The 18,085-nt window shown below is 34.0% G+C and overlaps 1 protein-coding gene across 1 annotated transcript in view; it reads right to left on the bottom strand.

The window, feature by feature from the left end:
- LOC149797145 (uncharacterized) overlaps positions 1-18,085 on the bottom strand; it is a 34,275-nt gene that overhangs the window by 13,904 nt on the left and 2,286 nt on the right. The window contains exons 2-6 of the mRNA XM_089961820.1: positions 12,029-12,272; positions 10,799-10,867; positions 5,092-6,432; positions 3,032-4,459; positions 2,254-2,429 (exon numbers count right to left, since the gene is read on the bottom strand). Of these exons, the coding sequence (XP_089817946.1) occupies positions 2,254-2,429; positions 3,032-4,459; positions 5,092-6,432; positions 10,799-10,867; positions 12,029-12,272 (3,258 nt within the window). The remainder of the gene's footprint in view (positions 1-2,253; positions 2,430-3,031; positions 4,460-5,091; positions 6,433-10,798; positions 10,868-12,028; positions 12,273-18,085) is intronic.

Here is an 18,085-nt window from a genome sequence, read left to right on the forward strand (position 1 = left end):
AGAGATGTATCACAAAATCTTAAATCATTTTTTGGGCCAAAAATTAAAAGTTATGTTTCCAAATACTGTGGATCTTGTCACATACTGTACATAGACTATTGAAGTTACCAAAAGAGAAACTTCTTTCATTTGGAGATTCCAAGGTTTATCTTCTTGACTGTCTCTAATTTGAAATATAAGTTGTCAAAGGCTTGTGATCTTGCAAGAACTAATCTTCACTCTACTCTGTCAAAAAAGAAATTAAGGTGTGACAAAAACACAAAGGAGTGGAGTTTTCAGCCTGGTGATAAAGTTCCGGTTCTTTTACCCATACTTCAAACTCCTTTTTGGGTTGAATTTTACAGTTGTCATACAATTGAAAAGCAGCAAATGACTTAAATCATATCATTAATATACCTCGGAGAAGATAGAAACAAATGTGCCACATAAATATGTTAAAGGAGTATTATGGTGATAGCCCAGCTAATCATTCAATCAATTTAGTTAGACCTGTTACACACAGTAAGGATGTAAATGAAGAATGCAATTTGGCTGTAGTGACTTTGGTTTAACCAGTTTTCAGCACTGAGAAACAATAAACAGTCTGGACCAGAAAGTTTCACATCTTGGCAAAGCCTTCTCACATATCCACACTGGACGAACCAGAGACTTGAACTCATGCGCAATGGTGAGATGGCAGTTGTCAGTAAAGAAAAAAGCTGAGACCACTCTGGCCCCCTGTAACGCCAATAACTGAAATTCCTGTTTCAGTCCATAATTGAATTTCATGTGATATCAATTGGTTGTTTAGATTTTGGACTTTAGTTACACTACAATATCTTGAAAAACTTTAAATACCAATTAAAAGCTAAACTTGCCTGCTTTATGCCGCTGAAGCATCTGGTAAAGAATAATCCAACCATTGTCCATTAACATATCCAATCCTTTCCAAATTAATGACAATCACAAATAGTATTATCCAATAGTTTAGTTGCTTTTAGGTTTGTGAAATTAGCATGTCACGCTCAAGCTGCATTAAGTCAGTTCATGGTCACATGATCACATTAAGTCTGCTACATGAATAAATATTCTACATTGAAAGCAAAGTGAAATACATTAAATAATGAAAAAATATCTGTTCCAAAATTTATTAAATATTGATTTTGAGATTTCAATGCATGAAGAGAAGGACATGACACACCCCTCATTCTGGGTTCAGGTTAATGATATCTAAACTGTTTGTTTACTTCTTTCCTTGTCTTAGAGACTGGAGACAAGAATTGGAAACAGACAATTGCAATATGAAACTCATATCTGATCAAGTTTTGTCAAGTCACCAGAAAGAATAAAAAAATCAAAAACAGTTAAATATGATAAATACGTTATGCAGACTTCTACTCTCAAATCATGAAATATTATATACTAAAAGACATTAGCACATTTTGTATTCAATTAAATAATTCAGGTCAATGTCCAATGATTAAATGATCATAATTTAAATGCCGTAAATTATCCAAGGATGGACAGTTCTGGAATATTGTAATCTAGTACGATATGAGTACTCACCATATCATGCAAGCCATAATGCATTTGTCAAACTGTCAAATGAATCGATGGACCTTTTAGAGATTCTTTTAAATGAATTACACTAATGTTTTTATTTTTAATTATAAGAACACATTATTTACAACTTGGTTATTCCCTGGAGCAAGCAGAGAAATAAGGCAACCACACTTGTGTTGCCTCACTATTTAAACTGGAAAGTACACAATTACATTTCAGTGCTGTTTATATCGCAATAAATAAGCACTATGATTTTTCAGAAGTAGCAATTAATAAAAGTGAAGGACAATAGCAAGATCAAACACCTATAAAAATTACCATGGAGAGAAATATGACAATTTTCTTTAAAGAACAAAAAATGTAATGCAACAGATGCCAAACATTTATATAATTTTCCAAGTGGTTCTTTTGTTGATATACTGGTATTATAGATTCCCTAAATTTTAATAATGCTAAAATCATTTTATTAGCAGTAGTAGTTTTTGACCATAATAAATAAATCAGCATCCTATGCTAATTGTACACGCAGCAAAAAGTTTGACAAAGTTAAGAGGTGGGACTAAAAAAAAAGGTGGGAATAGGCTGATAAATAATGGACATTATGATGGTCACCAAGGTAAATATCTATGTACAGATTTTACAAATTTACTGTAAGGTATTTTTCTTTTATGTTTAGGTAAGACAATGGCAATGCTGATTTAATTGTCTTACCCTCTCAGCTATTTCTACTGCCATCTTTACCAGGGAGACAAACTCCTCCCCCTTCATCTTGCGCACATATATACATTCAGTTGACCATCGTGCATGTTCAATCCATGGATCATCTTCACTCATCCAATGTCGCAATCCAACACCACAAAAGAAACAGCGCACACAATCATTGAATCCTGGAATTTAAAAAGTATAGTTTTCTTCAGAATTAGTTGTTTTCTGTTTAGGTGATAAGTTTTTACAACTGACATTATGCAATTTATCAGATTCTATTAAATACTCTGTGCAAATCATGTTATGGTCATTATTAAACACATGTAATTTGGAGAAATTTAATTTTTATCAATGCTGAAACCCATCCCTGTTAAAAATCCTTTCAATTGTAGCAAATGGGTGGGGTTTAGAATTGGCAAAAAAAAATTTTTTATTTTTAATACCTGACATATCTGCACGGTTTTATGACTCCAAATCATGCAGTTAATTGCACCATTATTAACATCAGAAAACCATCCAAATTCCAAACTTATCACCCTCCTTCCTAGATGAGCACCTACTTATACATGCACAAATAAACAAGCAAACAAACAGGAACATGTACAACATGGAAACACATGGGTCAACGAAACTATATTGGCTTAATTTGCAAATGTGGTCAAATTAATATCAAGGTTAGGGGAGACCTGGATTGCTGTAAGTTTAGTTTAAAAGTATGATTCAAGATCTATACATATACATACATATAAACTGGTTTATATAAGTGTATCAAAGCCTACCTTACCTGCATAGTAAAATCCACATTCAGCCATTTCCTCTGGCCTCTGTCGATGTTCTGCTGGCCATCCCTGGAAGGAGTTAATCCTCATGTTCTTAACTGCATATTGTGGATATTTGGGTGGTGGCTCTTCTACATAGCCTGAGTGGGCAGAAATGGTTTGGAGACTGTCAAAAACATTTTGTCTTCCTGAAGCCATAAGATGGTTTGGTGGCAAACTGTTGTTAGTGACCAACATCTGATGAGACACATTTGAAATACCGACATGATTCTGTTCACATGATGGAAGCATCAAAGATGACTCGCCCTGAGCTGTGTCTGACTGATTTGACCCATCATATCTTTGAATTGTGAGAAGCCGAACTTCTGCAAGAGATGGTGATTCTGTGGAATTTGCTTTTCTAATTGGAACATTGACTACAGCTTTATGTGTGAGAAAGCCACAATCTGGAGCCATGTTCTGGTGAATCAACAGTGGAATGTCTCCAAGAACCCAACTGTCTTTACGACTGCCACAGCAATAACATATAACCTGGTCTTGGTGTCCAGCATAATAAAATCCAGCACCAATAATTCTAATGGCAAATGGTCGATCCTGTCCTGGAAAGGTTTTCATTGTGCAAAGTCGGAGCATCTCATATTTCATAGTAATCTGTGGTCCAGGTACATTATCTGAAGCAAGTAGTCTTAACATTTCTCTCAGTTCCTCATGTTCAGCAGGATGCAAGTTAGACCTGCCCTGTCCATCACTGGTTTGTTCTTCTACAAATCCAACTATTTCATCTCTGCCAAGTCTGGGCAGTGGAAGCCAATTTCTTGGTAGCCACACAATTTGTCTAAGATGACGCTTTTTCTTCTCTTTCAGATCAATATCTCGTGGAGGAGTTTTCTCGTCAATTTCAACCATATATTTCTCTTTCTGCACAGCCACATCCACGTCTGAGAGGATTTGCTGCTCAATTTCAGATGCATCTCTCTCCTGGTGAAGATTGGTATCACCTGTTTCAAAGAAAGCTTTTACTGATGAACTTACCAATTGCCTTCCACAACACTGATATTTAACTCCCCCTTTCAAATGAATTAAGCACTCTTTCTTTTTCTTATTACTCTTCAGAGAAACAAATTTTGAAGGGTTCTCCATGTCTCTGAAATGTAATTCTGAACCAAATACCTTTTTCTTTTCAGACTCTAGTGAAATAAAATCAGACGATATTTCTATGTTTCTAAAAGAACTGTCAGAATTCTTTTCATTTATCTCCCGACACTTCAGGGAAGACGCATAAGGTTCCTCTGTGCCAATTAATACAGATTCTTCTGTGCTTGTTACTGGAGTAAACTCTTGTTGCACGTTGACTGATCGGCAAGAATTTGACCATTTCTTGTCTTCCTGAAAACATGGCACCCCTCTCTCCCCTGACAAGGCATGTTTTCTTTCTGAAAACATTAATAACAGTGATATTAATGCAAAATTGCAACATACAATATGACACTGGGATTCTTTGTATCCTTGAAACAATACAAGTTGAAGAATTCGCCCAATTTTGGAAATCTGTAAGTTTCCTTCAAGATAAATCAAAACTTATTTGGAGATTTTAAAGTATCATAATCATATAATCTATTAGATCCACTAAATGTTCTGTTAAACGGTCATTGTTGCAAACCAAGCATTAAGTAGATATGGACCATAATCGCTATTAGAGAAGAAGACTTCAGATGTATACTGAAACCATGCCCTATCTTTCATTTTCCTGATTTAATGAATATCTCCATCTCTATGAATTGCACTGATGGGATTGATGGCTTAAATATCTTTATCTAAGTATGTTTAAGATTCTTTTAATGCAAATGCATAGCTGATAAATTTTTACAAAATTATCTCTGAATGAATTTCTTTCAGATAATAAAAGTCTAAAAGAAATAAACCTGTTTCTAAAGTGCAAATCTATCTAAAATTTTCTTTTTCTCTCCATTATCTCTCTGTATATATATATATATATTTATATATACACACACACACACAGCTTGTCTGCATTACAGAGCAGCAATGTGGACCCTCCTTAGTTTACCTCTAGGTTCGTAACCCTGCTTCTTTGTTACTGATTCAAGTATTTCATGAATTTCATAATGCTGATTTCCCACTTTGTGAATATCTTGGTAGCTGAAAGAGTCATTCTTTTTATTGTCATCTGTATGACCTTCAGATCGGTATGTTCCTTGGAGACTGGGTTTAGCCAAATCACCACACATAACAAAATCATCAACGTATTGTCCAATGACCAGTCCAATAGAAGGGACAATATTATAGCTTTCAACCTCACAGCATTCTGATCTGTAACTATCACACACTTCCTTACATGTGGCCACAGATGTGATTTTCACAAATTCCTCATCTACACTAACAGTCTGCTCCTCTCCTGTGAGGATTTCGGATGCAATGCTATTAGTAGATTTGGCAGTTCCATCCTTAACTGTTCGATTTTCAGCTTCTGCACAGATACAGGATTGGGCAGTGACTTCCCAGGATTCCTTCTTTAATCCGAAATCCTCAATCTCTGCATGATCTGATATTTGGGCAGAGTTATCTACACTTCCTTTCTCTACTCTGAGATATTCAACTTCCATATCAGCAGAGGTGCGGGTTTTGGTGGTGATTTTCAAGGTTTGAGAATTAACTCTCAAGTCTCTGACTTCAGCCTCACTTGAGGTTTCGAAAGTGCATTCTGCAGTTTCCTTCTCCACCACGAGACCTTTAACCTCTGATTCTGTACTAAAGCAGGTTTGGACAGTGACACTGATAATTCTATCTTTTACTGTGAGATCCTCTAACCCTTTATCATAAGAGTTCTGGGCCATGACTTTAGAAGTTCCTGTCTTAATCCTGAGGTTTTCAATCTCTGCTTTACCATTGGTTTTGGCAGTTACATCCACTCTTCCCTCCCATATTCTACAACTTTTATTCTCTGTATCATTCAAGTCTTTGGCATTGTTAAACAGCATTACATCCTCAACCTGTAAGTTTTCATCTTCTCTCATATCAGATGATGTTAATGTTAAGCCTAAAGTTCTGTCACTTGTATCAGAATTAACACCACTTTTTTCAGTAGGTTCCTCAGTTACTCCATCATTGGGATTACCATAGTTCTGCTCTGTGATAGAATGCATCCCTCTCTCTTCCAGTATTTTTCTGGCCATTCCGGAATATTCCTTCTCATCATGCTGGAAAGGTTGTACAGTAGATAGTCCTAAAGGCTGCCATTTAGGCAAGCACCTGCAGTCATTAAAAGACTCAATATCCATATTTTCATCTCCACTGCCTTCTGAATGTTGACAAGAAACTCTAGATCCTCTCTTCTCTTTCACTGATTCCTTGGTGCATAATTTCTTTAGAATACGACAAAAAGTCATGCCTGTAAGTAGAAAAAAGTACAAAACATATGACATTTGATTTAGCGTGGGACCTAATAATTGTTGGTCCAGTGGTCAAAGTAAGATGCTGATATCTCACCTGCATAAGCATCATGAGACTTAAAGGAGCATTACTCTATAATCTACATAAACTTTACTTTGTATTTAATTCTTCTGTGTGATTCAAAATATAAAAGAAATATATTTTATGATCTGCATTTTTCAAGTAGTTTAAACAATTTTAGTTATATTGCAATGATGTCTGCAGTGTGGCAGTTTATAGTGGCATCATGTCCTATCCAGTCACATTAACCTGACACCAGGCTGACCAGTCCTAACACTAACTGGTAGCTGTTGGTACCATTTTTATAAATGTTTGGTATGGCTTAGCTGGGGTTCAAACCCATGACATCCCACATCAAAAGTGAACGCTCTAACCAGTTAAGCCACTGCAGGTGGTAAAAATGTTTTGAAATTAAGTTTGAGTTCAATGTAAAAGGGCTACATTTAAAGGCCTATGACCAGTAGACCTTAAAAGCTTGTGCAGCTTTGATCTATAGCACATGGATTCAGAGCCAACAATAACATGAAAACTATGAATGAACCATGAAGTCATTATTGATGAAATGTGAAAATGTGATCACTGTGCTATCATATGACACTGTTTCACAGTCAAAACAGATAACATGAGTAAATAAAAACCTCCCAATTATCAAGTAATTCATGAAGAAATTCATGTATCTAATGCCTAGTTTCCCCAAAACCATATAGATTTGTCTGATAAAAAGATCAAATAAGCCAGTTCATAAGAAAATCAACCTTATGACACAGAATGAGAAATTGTTGTACGTCATAATTACGCAGAAGTGATCTGCCATTTTCAAGGCTGACAGATACTGGAATTCTGGAGATACAATGTATTTAAGGTAAGCTAATCCCTAATATTATATACATGTTTCAAAACAATGACAAAAAAAAGAAATGTAGATAATATAATATTTCATGCATTTGTTGTAACTAGTCTATTAGATTATTCATTGCTGTTTGAATGAAATCAAACATATACAATATATATATATATATATATATATATATATATATATATATATATATATATATATAATGTCCTATATATCATTAGAAAATTAAGAAATGTTAAATCCAAGAATCATTTCATACATCTGTTATCACTTATACTCTCTGTGGCCATTGGAAATAAAGAACCAGACGAAATGTATGGTTTCATGGAATAGTATAAAGTAGGTAGAAGAGATATGTGGAACAAATTAAAATTCTTTGCATCAGTGTAGGTTTGGTCGCTCAAATGGTAGAGCTGTTGATGTATTTATAATATTTTTCACTTGGCTATCCAGACGAACCCGGTTCAAATCCCATTGTTGCCTTTTCGCCCACCATTTTTCGTTTCTCCTCAGACCAAATTTTATGATTAGAAAAAATTTAATTTCAAAAGAAAAGATGATGAAATAAACATGCGTAACACATTAACCCCTGGAGGTTTCTGTCGTTTTCGTCTGAAATTCAAGTAGGAAACATATTTTGGAAGCTATTTCTGAATACATCCTAAAACACCAACTTCCAGGTGATCTTCCAATAACATACTGCCTAGTTGTGTTAGAAAGATTGTTTTTCATTGGCTATTTGGCTCGCGCAAGAGCAGAAGGGTGAAAGTTGGAGTTCTTTTATTTTTTTATATTTTTTTTGCTTAACGGACCCATTATTTTCGTATCGAGACCACTCTTTATTACAAATGACCACCTTATCCTACTTTTTGCAAAGGTTCACCTGTCTGTGTGCAGTTGAGACCAGTCTGCCTTAGATCTGAGACCAAAAAGTCTAAAATCGGACACAAAATCAGATTCCGACCACGGGCAAATTTTGGGTAGAAAATAATCGTGTCCAAGAAATGAGGTTTTTCCCTCCGTATTTTGTAGTGCAACTAGAAATTCCAGATTATTTGGTATCATTGTAGATCTACATCCGTCTTCCTTTTTATAGTACCACCAATTTAGTGTTTAATACATGACCATGACGCTACAGAGCTCGACGGTAGGCTACTACCTCCTGCCACGTAAACTCGTCGGCAGGGGTTAATGTGTCAAAGCATTCACCTAAGCTTAAACTGGTTGGGATACTGATTGCCACTTTGTGATAACAAGGGGAGTAACATGCAAGAGTTACTTCCCTTTTTCTACATGACATAAAGATTGCCACTTTGTACATTAACCTCTGGTGACAAGTTTAAGTGGCAAGAGCTAGTAAAATCTTACATCAGTACCTAGTCATGTGCTGTGCTCTTTGTGTGTGTGTGTGTGCATGTATGTGTCTGCAGATGAAAGAAGTGTTTCTGAGTAGTTGCTGATGCACAGCGTGTAGTGTTTGGGAAGAAAGCCTTGGATCAGGAGGATATCCCAGTCAATATTATGTATGTCCTGGGATGAACAATCAAGACTGACACGCATCCAGACCTGGTGTAGAGTACAGTGCTGAGAAGACATCATCAAGAGCATTTGTTTAAGAATATGACAGGGTTTGTCAGGTTCTGCTATAAGGACATCGCATGTAAATGACACACAAAGGGCTGAGGAAAACCTCCTGTTATTCTCCAGCATAGTTTTAGTGAGAATAATGAAGTTTAATTTTGGCATCGTAATATGTGTATTGCTATCATTTAATTACATTAATTTGAAAACAAAATTGTTTCATGGAAGTATGTCACAACTCCAATATTCTCTCCATAAAACAGTTAAAATATATACATGTCAATAATAAAAGCTCCATCAAAAATATTGAACCTTGTTAACTAATACTGCAATATTTAATAACTAAGCATCAGTTCATGCTAAGTTTTAATGAGAAATTGCAGATGGCTCTCTTTATGTAACCAATTCAATAATTATGTTACAGTCAGTGCAACAGTGCCTTAAAGTTATGATATAGTACTTCTGAAAATGGTATGCATTCCCTCTCAAGCCCATGGATAATAAAACTATGGTGCTAAAATTGATATTTTTATAGTCTTAAACAATTACTCTATCAGAAAATGCAAAAAAATAAATATAAATATCAACAATTTTATGTCATAGGGTTGGTTTTCCCATGAACTGGCTCAAATGTTTATTCAGCACATATCATATTGCTAGCTGTTAGCATGTTTTTAAAATGAGCTTAAAACTAATGAAATTTACCAAAATAATAATTTCTCATCCATACAGTGCAGGTATTTTTCTCGGTATATAGCAGTTGCCTATCTAATTTTATACCACACAGTGCAGGCATTTTACACTGTATATGGCATTTGCTTGACAGTAATTCTCAACCATAGTGTAAAATACAAAGACTTAATTATGCTGAAAAATTAAGATATCAGTATTCAAATGTCTCATGGAAAGCCCAAGATGCAACACCTATGCCCTATGAAATTTCTTAAAATCAAAAATACAGCTCTCCCCTACAGTAGTTGCGGACCATAGCTGCTGACTGCAATATGCACTGAACAGGGGTTTAGTGAAAATTTCCATAAATGTTGAGTATACTTGTGTGTTGGGGGGGGGGGGGATACAAAATGCCAGTCTAATGCTAGTAATACTGTTTGTTTATGTAAATTACGTTTTTTTCACTCCATTGGTATTTATACATCTAATTATGTCCGATAATAATGTTTAAAAAAATTAATAAAAGTATACCAAGCTTTAGATTGCTTTCTTTCAACCCATATTGTGGTACATACGATTAAAAACAATGATATAAAACACCTCATTTTAATAAATATACTTGCCAGCTATAATTTCTATCTAGAGCTGCATTAAGTTTAAAGTGATTAAAAATCTTGTAATCGCTTGAAAAAAAATTGATTAAATTCATGTTGCTCTTCAGACCAATGCAGCCTGATGTTAAAAGCTTCATTCCTTTATAATTAGGTCACAATCACATATTTACCTATTCTACACTCATTTTTCAATTAAATAAATGAAAATCTATAACAAGTACACTAAATAATGTCATTATTTTTTCATCAATAAAATATCTCATTTTCAGTTCAAAACATCATGACTAAGTGACGTCACCTTATGTGCACACACTTTTAGCGATTTCTGAACATGGAATAACATAAAAAATGACAAATTTATATACATATAAGTAATCCACTTAAAAAACAAAGATCTTTGAAAAACACACGAGTTCATGGAACAAAAATACCACAAATCACCTAAAAACTGACATCAATGCAAAAGACTATTGAACGAATTGAGCAATATTATGTGCCCTACTACATATGTGGCAATAACAGAAACTCACATGACTGTTATTAGGTAATAAAGACATTTACTATCATATCAAACTGCTTACCATTGTGTAATCTGATGATGTAACATTGAAGAAATCCACCAATTATAACACTAATACAAATTACTCCACCTGGAAAAAAATAAACACAGTGTCACAAAAGGATATCAACAAGGAAATAATCATTTTAAACTACTCCTAATTCAACACATTATTATGAGAACATTCTTTCATACCTGAGACCTATTCAAACTTGTTGGACTCTCAAAAGATTATATTCTACACGAGTTGCTACAGACAAGATCAACATATAAAATATCTCTCAAATAATTTTTATTTAAAACTGATATAATGGATAGTAATTTGTGCTTTTTTTGTGGGCAGCTTCCTGAATCCAATCTACTTTGGGAAAATAATAGAGTTCAGTGGTTTTCGGCAGACTTTGCGTCTCTGATTACTACTAAATATACTCAAGAACAAAATTATAATTTTTCCAAAAGAGACAGTTATGTTTTGTATATATAATAAGCAAGAGGGAAATGATATTTTCAGTTTTATCCTACTGCAAGCAAAGTATTGCATTTATAAGTGCAAGTAATAAAATAGCTATCCTCATATATTACATTTTAAACAAGCTTTAAACAGCTTTTATTTCGATATTAACTGCTTTAAGTTATATGTAGCTTTCCTACTATATACAAATACATATCAATACACATCTCACCAATATAATCCCCCTCTGGAAAGGCCACCTGTCAATAAGACCACTTTCCTGGTGCAGAAAGGGTGGTCATATAAGAGGGGAACCACCGTATATGTATTCCGTATTTACCCAAAGCCTGATTAAAATTGACTTTACAGTTATTATTACAGCTGAGCACTGATAACATTAAAACCTAGCACCTTAACAAAAACGGCAAAACCTCCAACTAAAAAGATACAAATTTTAATACTGTAGGAAAGAAAGTAATTGAAACAAGTGAAAAAGAGGAGACCACTCACAAAATTGCAGTTCAGGCATCAGTAAAACAACTTCATGTGTTATAAAGGACATGGAGTTTGATGTTCATATGCCAATACATTTATATGTGGTCTTCAAACATAAACATGATTCATGTTTATTGATAGATGCATATCTTCAGTCCCATATAATTTTATTTTCTTATGAATACATGCAATATATTAACATGAACAAGGAATAAAGAATAAAATAAATGTACAGTGATTGTGGTTGCTTTTCCTTCCTAAACAATGCTGAAATCTGACCTTAGAAACTGGTCTTTTTGTACAAACCTGTTATGAGAAACCACCTGTCTTGAGAGACTGTTTTTTGTTGGCAGAAGGGGCGGTCTCTCAAGATAGACTTTACCGTAATTTCTTCAGGGTTGCAGAACACTGCTGTGCTACAATTCTTCACAAGCTTTGAATATTTCCATTGGTTCCAATAATCATCACAACTGAAATCATACTCTCTGCTGTGGCCAGCAACAAAAGTATCTTCACAGTTTTCTGAAGCTGGCATTGCAGAAAATAGAACCTTAAAATACAAACATAAATAATTAAATAAATGATAACTTTATCTTTTTTACTGTATAGAGGTTTGCCAATTCAGCAATTAATGCATTCCTTTCAGCATTTGATAAATAAACCAGTCATAATTTCAAGTGACTAATTAAGCCAGCACATAAACTACAATTTATCCAATAAATGAATAAAAAGTCACCCAGTATATTGTTAACTGAAACATTCAAGTTTCTGCAACCTCTTCATTGTTTGATTCATAACTTTGAAATAAAAAAATTTAAAAAACATATATGAATAAAAGAAAAGCACACTTCTTGTTTAGCTAGCCTTTGCAGGAGCTCAATACAGAGACAACCATTTTGGCATTGGCGTGTCCATCCATTCACACAATATATAAGGGGTCTCAAATACGCGGCCAGCCAAGCCACATCATGTGGCCCTAGGGCCACCAAAAATGCCCTGATGCGGCCCTCAGGGTGGTTTGAGTTTGAGACCCCTGCACTATATCAATGTAAATTTTAACAGGTTTTTATGTACATATATGCCTTTTCTTGCTAAATAAGATGGTGGATTCAACAAACAAAGAGATTTCTTGCCTTTTAAATTGTTGTCTTCATTATGATAAAAAAAGTAATAAAATGAAAAACCTTATGACTGATCATTAGCTACTTTTCAAAAGATCTTAAACATTAAACATTTTAACAGCATTTGAAAGTATGTAATATAAAACTGTAATGTTAATCTATGTCAATAATTATTTATAATAACCATTCTCATTAATCATGTATGCATAAAACATTACATCTGACCATGCAACATTTCACTTAGGTCCATTTCTAATGTGCTTTTGACTTTGGGGATATACATGGTGTGGAAGCCATTTGATGTGTTCAAGTATCTTCCACTGTAAATAGGTCATAGTGACCTAGTTTACATGTTTCCTTGACTGTGATTAAGTTTTGTGTTCAAATCAATGTTGTTGCTTTTGACTGCAGAATCAAGCAGATTTTGGTTTAAATGCAAAAAGCATGATCATATCATATTTGTGTTTCACTGACTTTAATTTAGTCAAGTTTCAAGTTAAAGTCTATTTTATACGAAATTCATTTTTTGCAAATGCTTGGTATTCATGTTCTGATGAATTCATTTTTACTATTTAACACTTATTAAAGACCAGGTGAAATGAATTTTTCTTTCTCTCTATCACTCTCTCCCCCAATGTCCTCTGGTTTATTTATCTGCATTTAAAAAGTTGTTAATTTGTTCACTGAATATGTTCAAGTCATTCAATGCTCAATTTTCATGTGTGCTTTGTTTTATTTAGTAACACACATACTAAAACTGGCATAATGCTATAATTATTGAGAAAACAAAAGTACAGGTACTGCATTAAATTATAAAGATTAAGATAATAAAAAAATGTTATCATAGTTCCATTAAACAATGAGTAAAGTAACTGTACATACTGACTGAAAAACATTCAAATTTATATAGCTGTACAAAAAATAAAATGAAAAATAATTTAAAAGAAATAATGAATGTTAAAAAAATTAATTTAGTTAATAAAGTAAAATCCAAAAAAGAACTTAATTTGTTCATGTGTAATTGTAAAGAAAAATAAAAGCTACAATAAAACTTAAGCATGTCTGAAGAAAAGCAACAAAAAAAAAAACAAATCTGCCTTCGTCATGCAAATAACTAAAGAGTATATATCAGGTAAACAATCAATGCCTCCCTACATGAGGTAAAGTAACTAGGGTCAAAACAGAGTTATTCCCATTATGATAAAAGCTCCAGTCATCTTAACAGTGTAATTAACAAGGGAAACAACTCATACAGCAAAATTCCAGTTTCATGCCTGTTTATCCATGAAAGACCATAAAAGCTTCAGCACTTCATCTGAACATGTGCATGGTTCCTAAGGAAGTACAACCAGTGACACCTAGTTCTGTCAACAAATAAAACATGTACACTAATACATGTCCATACATGTCAGCCAGAGCAAAAGACGCTAATGGTAAGAAATTTAATCTATACATTATATATGTAAAGGTTGATTCTTGGTTATTATACATCACAATTCTATTAAAAGACGTGACAAAGGCCTAGACACAGTCTGACAAAAACCTCAATTATTTACTGGTATGTGTATATATCATTGTACTAATAATGTTGTGATTGAAAAAATGGATATGTAATCTTTCTTTGCACATATCGTATGTTAAGTTTCATTTAGCAATGGAATGTTAATGTTACTTAAACCAGTTTGTACATGTATCATCACTCAAGTGGCAAGTACATGACACAACTGTGAGAGGTCTGACAAAAGAAAACAATAATGGACAGTATTTAGCATTTTGATTTTATCTAGGTCAAGTTTTGTAAATAGGCCTGAATGAACTTGTGCTTGTTTGGTATTGACAACTTATTTGAACAATGCATGTGGAAGTATATACACTGTTACAGACATGGACCAAACACAATAAAACACCCCCTCAAAGCAATTTCAACAAAAGATCAAACCCCAAATGCAACCACTTTGTATACAGTCCCTAAATTTAGTACTAATCTATATGTAGTTCAATCTTTTCAAGGGGACCCCGCTCCCAATTCAGAATTGTGCCTGCTGTTTTCACCTGGAGCATTCTCCACTTTTTATGCACTGACATGATACACACAGTGCATGATTTATGTACTGATAGTGTAGCGGTCTATTTATATGTAATTAAGTCCTCATTAGGAAATTATATTTATCATCATAGGCAGGGCACCAGATAAGCAGCATATCTTCACATTTTACTCAATTAAAACAGTAAAAAACACAACAACAAAAATTCCAGTTTGTGTACCAGATATGCAAGCATTCTTCTTTCACTCAAAAGGTCGATAATTTTGTGCATATCTTTGTGTAAACAGCCAATTTAAACTTCCAGTCAAAATTTCTGTTTTCTGCCACTTACATTATTGATAAAACAAACTGAAAAAGCACATGCTTTGTGTGTGAACAAGTACAGTAAACTATTCTAAATGTTACTGTGACAATGGACAGGGCACTTGAGTGCCCATTCATTGCATAAGATTAAGCTTTCAGATTTTATCAGGACAGATGCTCATGTTTGAACAAGTCATAAAATCAGCAATGGCTGACATTGTATCAAACAGCCTCTATTAAATCAAATAAGGAAACATGATAAAAACAGACTTCATCAAGATCATGATTTGTGGAGTCAATCATTTCTATGTGTATGCATTGGACCAAATACAAAATGAAACATGGTTGGTCTGATCAAGGTATACCAAATGTACACAGGTCCAGTGTAGAGAGAGACAGTGTTTCCAAGGATCATACAGATGCTGAGAAATTGATTTTCCATAAGAACATAAACACTGGGTGTGATGAAACTGCAATATCAGATACACACATCAGTGACCTTGATATATTTTTGTTGCAAAGGATAAAAACTTGACTGGACAGCTGTTCATGAGATCCAGCAGTCCACTACATCACCTTTGAAATGGTCAGTTGTAACTGATATCAACAACTCGGAACTTGGTTATCCTACGTTCGATGACAGTATCATTATCATTGTTAAAAAGCAACTATCAATATGCATGTAATATATCAAGCATGGACAACCTCTGACCACGTTCTTAGCAAATATTTGAATATTGGATGGCTGCATTTAGATTATTGTTCCTGATACTCATAGCTGCCAATATATTGGGAATCAACATTTCTAAATTTGTGTCCTTGTCAAATGTCAGTGAATACTGGCAAGGTATGCATTCTGGCAGAGGTTCACCCTTCAGAAAGTATTCACAAGCAACGTATGTGTCCAATATGCAACTCGCACAATACTACCTCATCTGAGATTTGTTCTATATTAGGGATACAACAAACAAGCAAATGTCTACTACTAGTATATACCATAGATATTGAAAACCCATATGCCTGCCAACTCAAGCCAGAGATATTAACATTTTAGTGCTGCAATAATGAGAATAATTGGTAACATTTATAGAGATATTGAAGTCCTGGTATTGATGGACCGCTTGTCCTTTGGATTTTAGTGATAAATTTCTATGCAAAAGCCTTTAATCCTGAACTCTGTTTGCTTTCACCGAGACTTTCTGTACAAATGAGTAGCAGTAATAAACTGTGTATGATTTTCATTCCTTTCTCTTGTCATCTGTATTTTTCTTCATATTTTCCCCTTTCTTTATCTATTTGTTTTCAAATTTACACCTTTCTGCTTCTCTATAAATGTACCTTTATCTTTATATTCATATTCTGAATCTCTCAATAATTCATATAAATTTATTTGTTTAATTTTTTATTTATTTTTTTCTCCATTCTTTCAATTTCTTTTTGTTTTGGTACACACATATCTTTGCATCTGTGAGTAGGTAAGAAATATACAGCCAAAGCATATATTTCCATTCGCACTACCACTCCAGTGGCCTAGTGGTTAGAGCATCTGCCTTGGATTCAGGAGGTCCTGGGTTCGATCCCCGACCGAGTTATACCAAAGACTTACAAAAATGGTACTAACAGCTGCCTTGCTTGGTGCTCAGCATTAAGAAGTTAGTGTTGGGACTGGTCTGCCTGGGGTCAGAATAATGTGACTGGGTGGGACATCATACTACATGTCTGCGGCATGATGCCCCAGTGCTAGACATCGCTATAAACTGCCACACTGCAGACATTGTAGCAATATGACTGAAAAATTGTTAAAGCTACATTACAAATCCAAATCACACACACACATCCACTGGCACTATGTTCTGCATTAAAAAGCAGAAGGCACTGTTTCCTGGATTCAGAACAGCCACAAAATGTGATCACTTTACTGCAATCCCCAATGGTGATCTTAATGATGCTTTACTATGCACTTCAGATCGGGGACATGAATTACATACATTACTTTTCTCTCCTTCATATATATATATATATATATATATATATATATATATATATATATATATATATATATATATATATATATATATATAAAAGCCATGTTGGGCACACTTATCTCACATGAGGGCTCTCAATGATACTGTAGATGACATTATTATGCTCCTGACATCATAAACGTCAGTCTCATATAGTTTAATATTACAAGGTCAAAATTGTATCAGTCTGTAAACACTTATCCTTTATTACAACTATTTTTTCTTGTAAGCTTATTCTCCATTCTTACTAATGATGCAAAACGTTTTATAAATAATATTTATTCATAAAATTACCAGAAAGAAAGAAAAAGCCTTGATTCTGTAGACAAATTCTTACTGTTGGGTTACAGTCCCCTATTCCACACCAAAGCATATGACAGATTTTGTGTTTGTCTACCAATAAGCAAAAGGTACAATAGCCATAATTACAGCACAGACTTGTATATCCTAAGAAAAATACCTTATATACTTAATACAGCAGAGCTGATCCAAATCCCATTTTTGCAAACCAGTAAAAGTATAAAATTGCTAGAAAAGTCAAATACAGTAAAATCCCATACAAGAGACCAATCTTAATGCCAGTAAATAATGGCATTTGATCTAGACAGGTTGTCTCTCAAAAGAGGTCAATACATTAAGTGAAAACTTTAGTACACAATAAGAATCTGGCACAGAGATCATAAAACTATGAGCCTGAATGTGACATTGATCTTCTACTACAGTATCAGCCAATCAAAAATAACATTTCAACAGTATCAGCCAATCAGAAATAACATTTCAACAGTAATGCCATTTGCAACTGGTAGAAACAAAAGCTGAAGATCAATGACATGAAATTTAGGATTTTCAGAATTTGGTTTCTCAAGAAAG

This window comes from Sinohyriopsis cumingii, chromosome 6, assembly GCF_028554795.1.
Source record: "Sinohyriopsis cumingii isolate HCF-2022 chromosome 6, ASM2855479v2, whole genome shotgun sequence".
Taxonomy (NCBI): Eukaryota; Metazoa; Mollusca; class Bivalvia; order Unionida; family Unionidae; genus Sinohyriopsis; species Sinohyriopsis cumingii.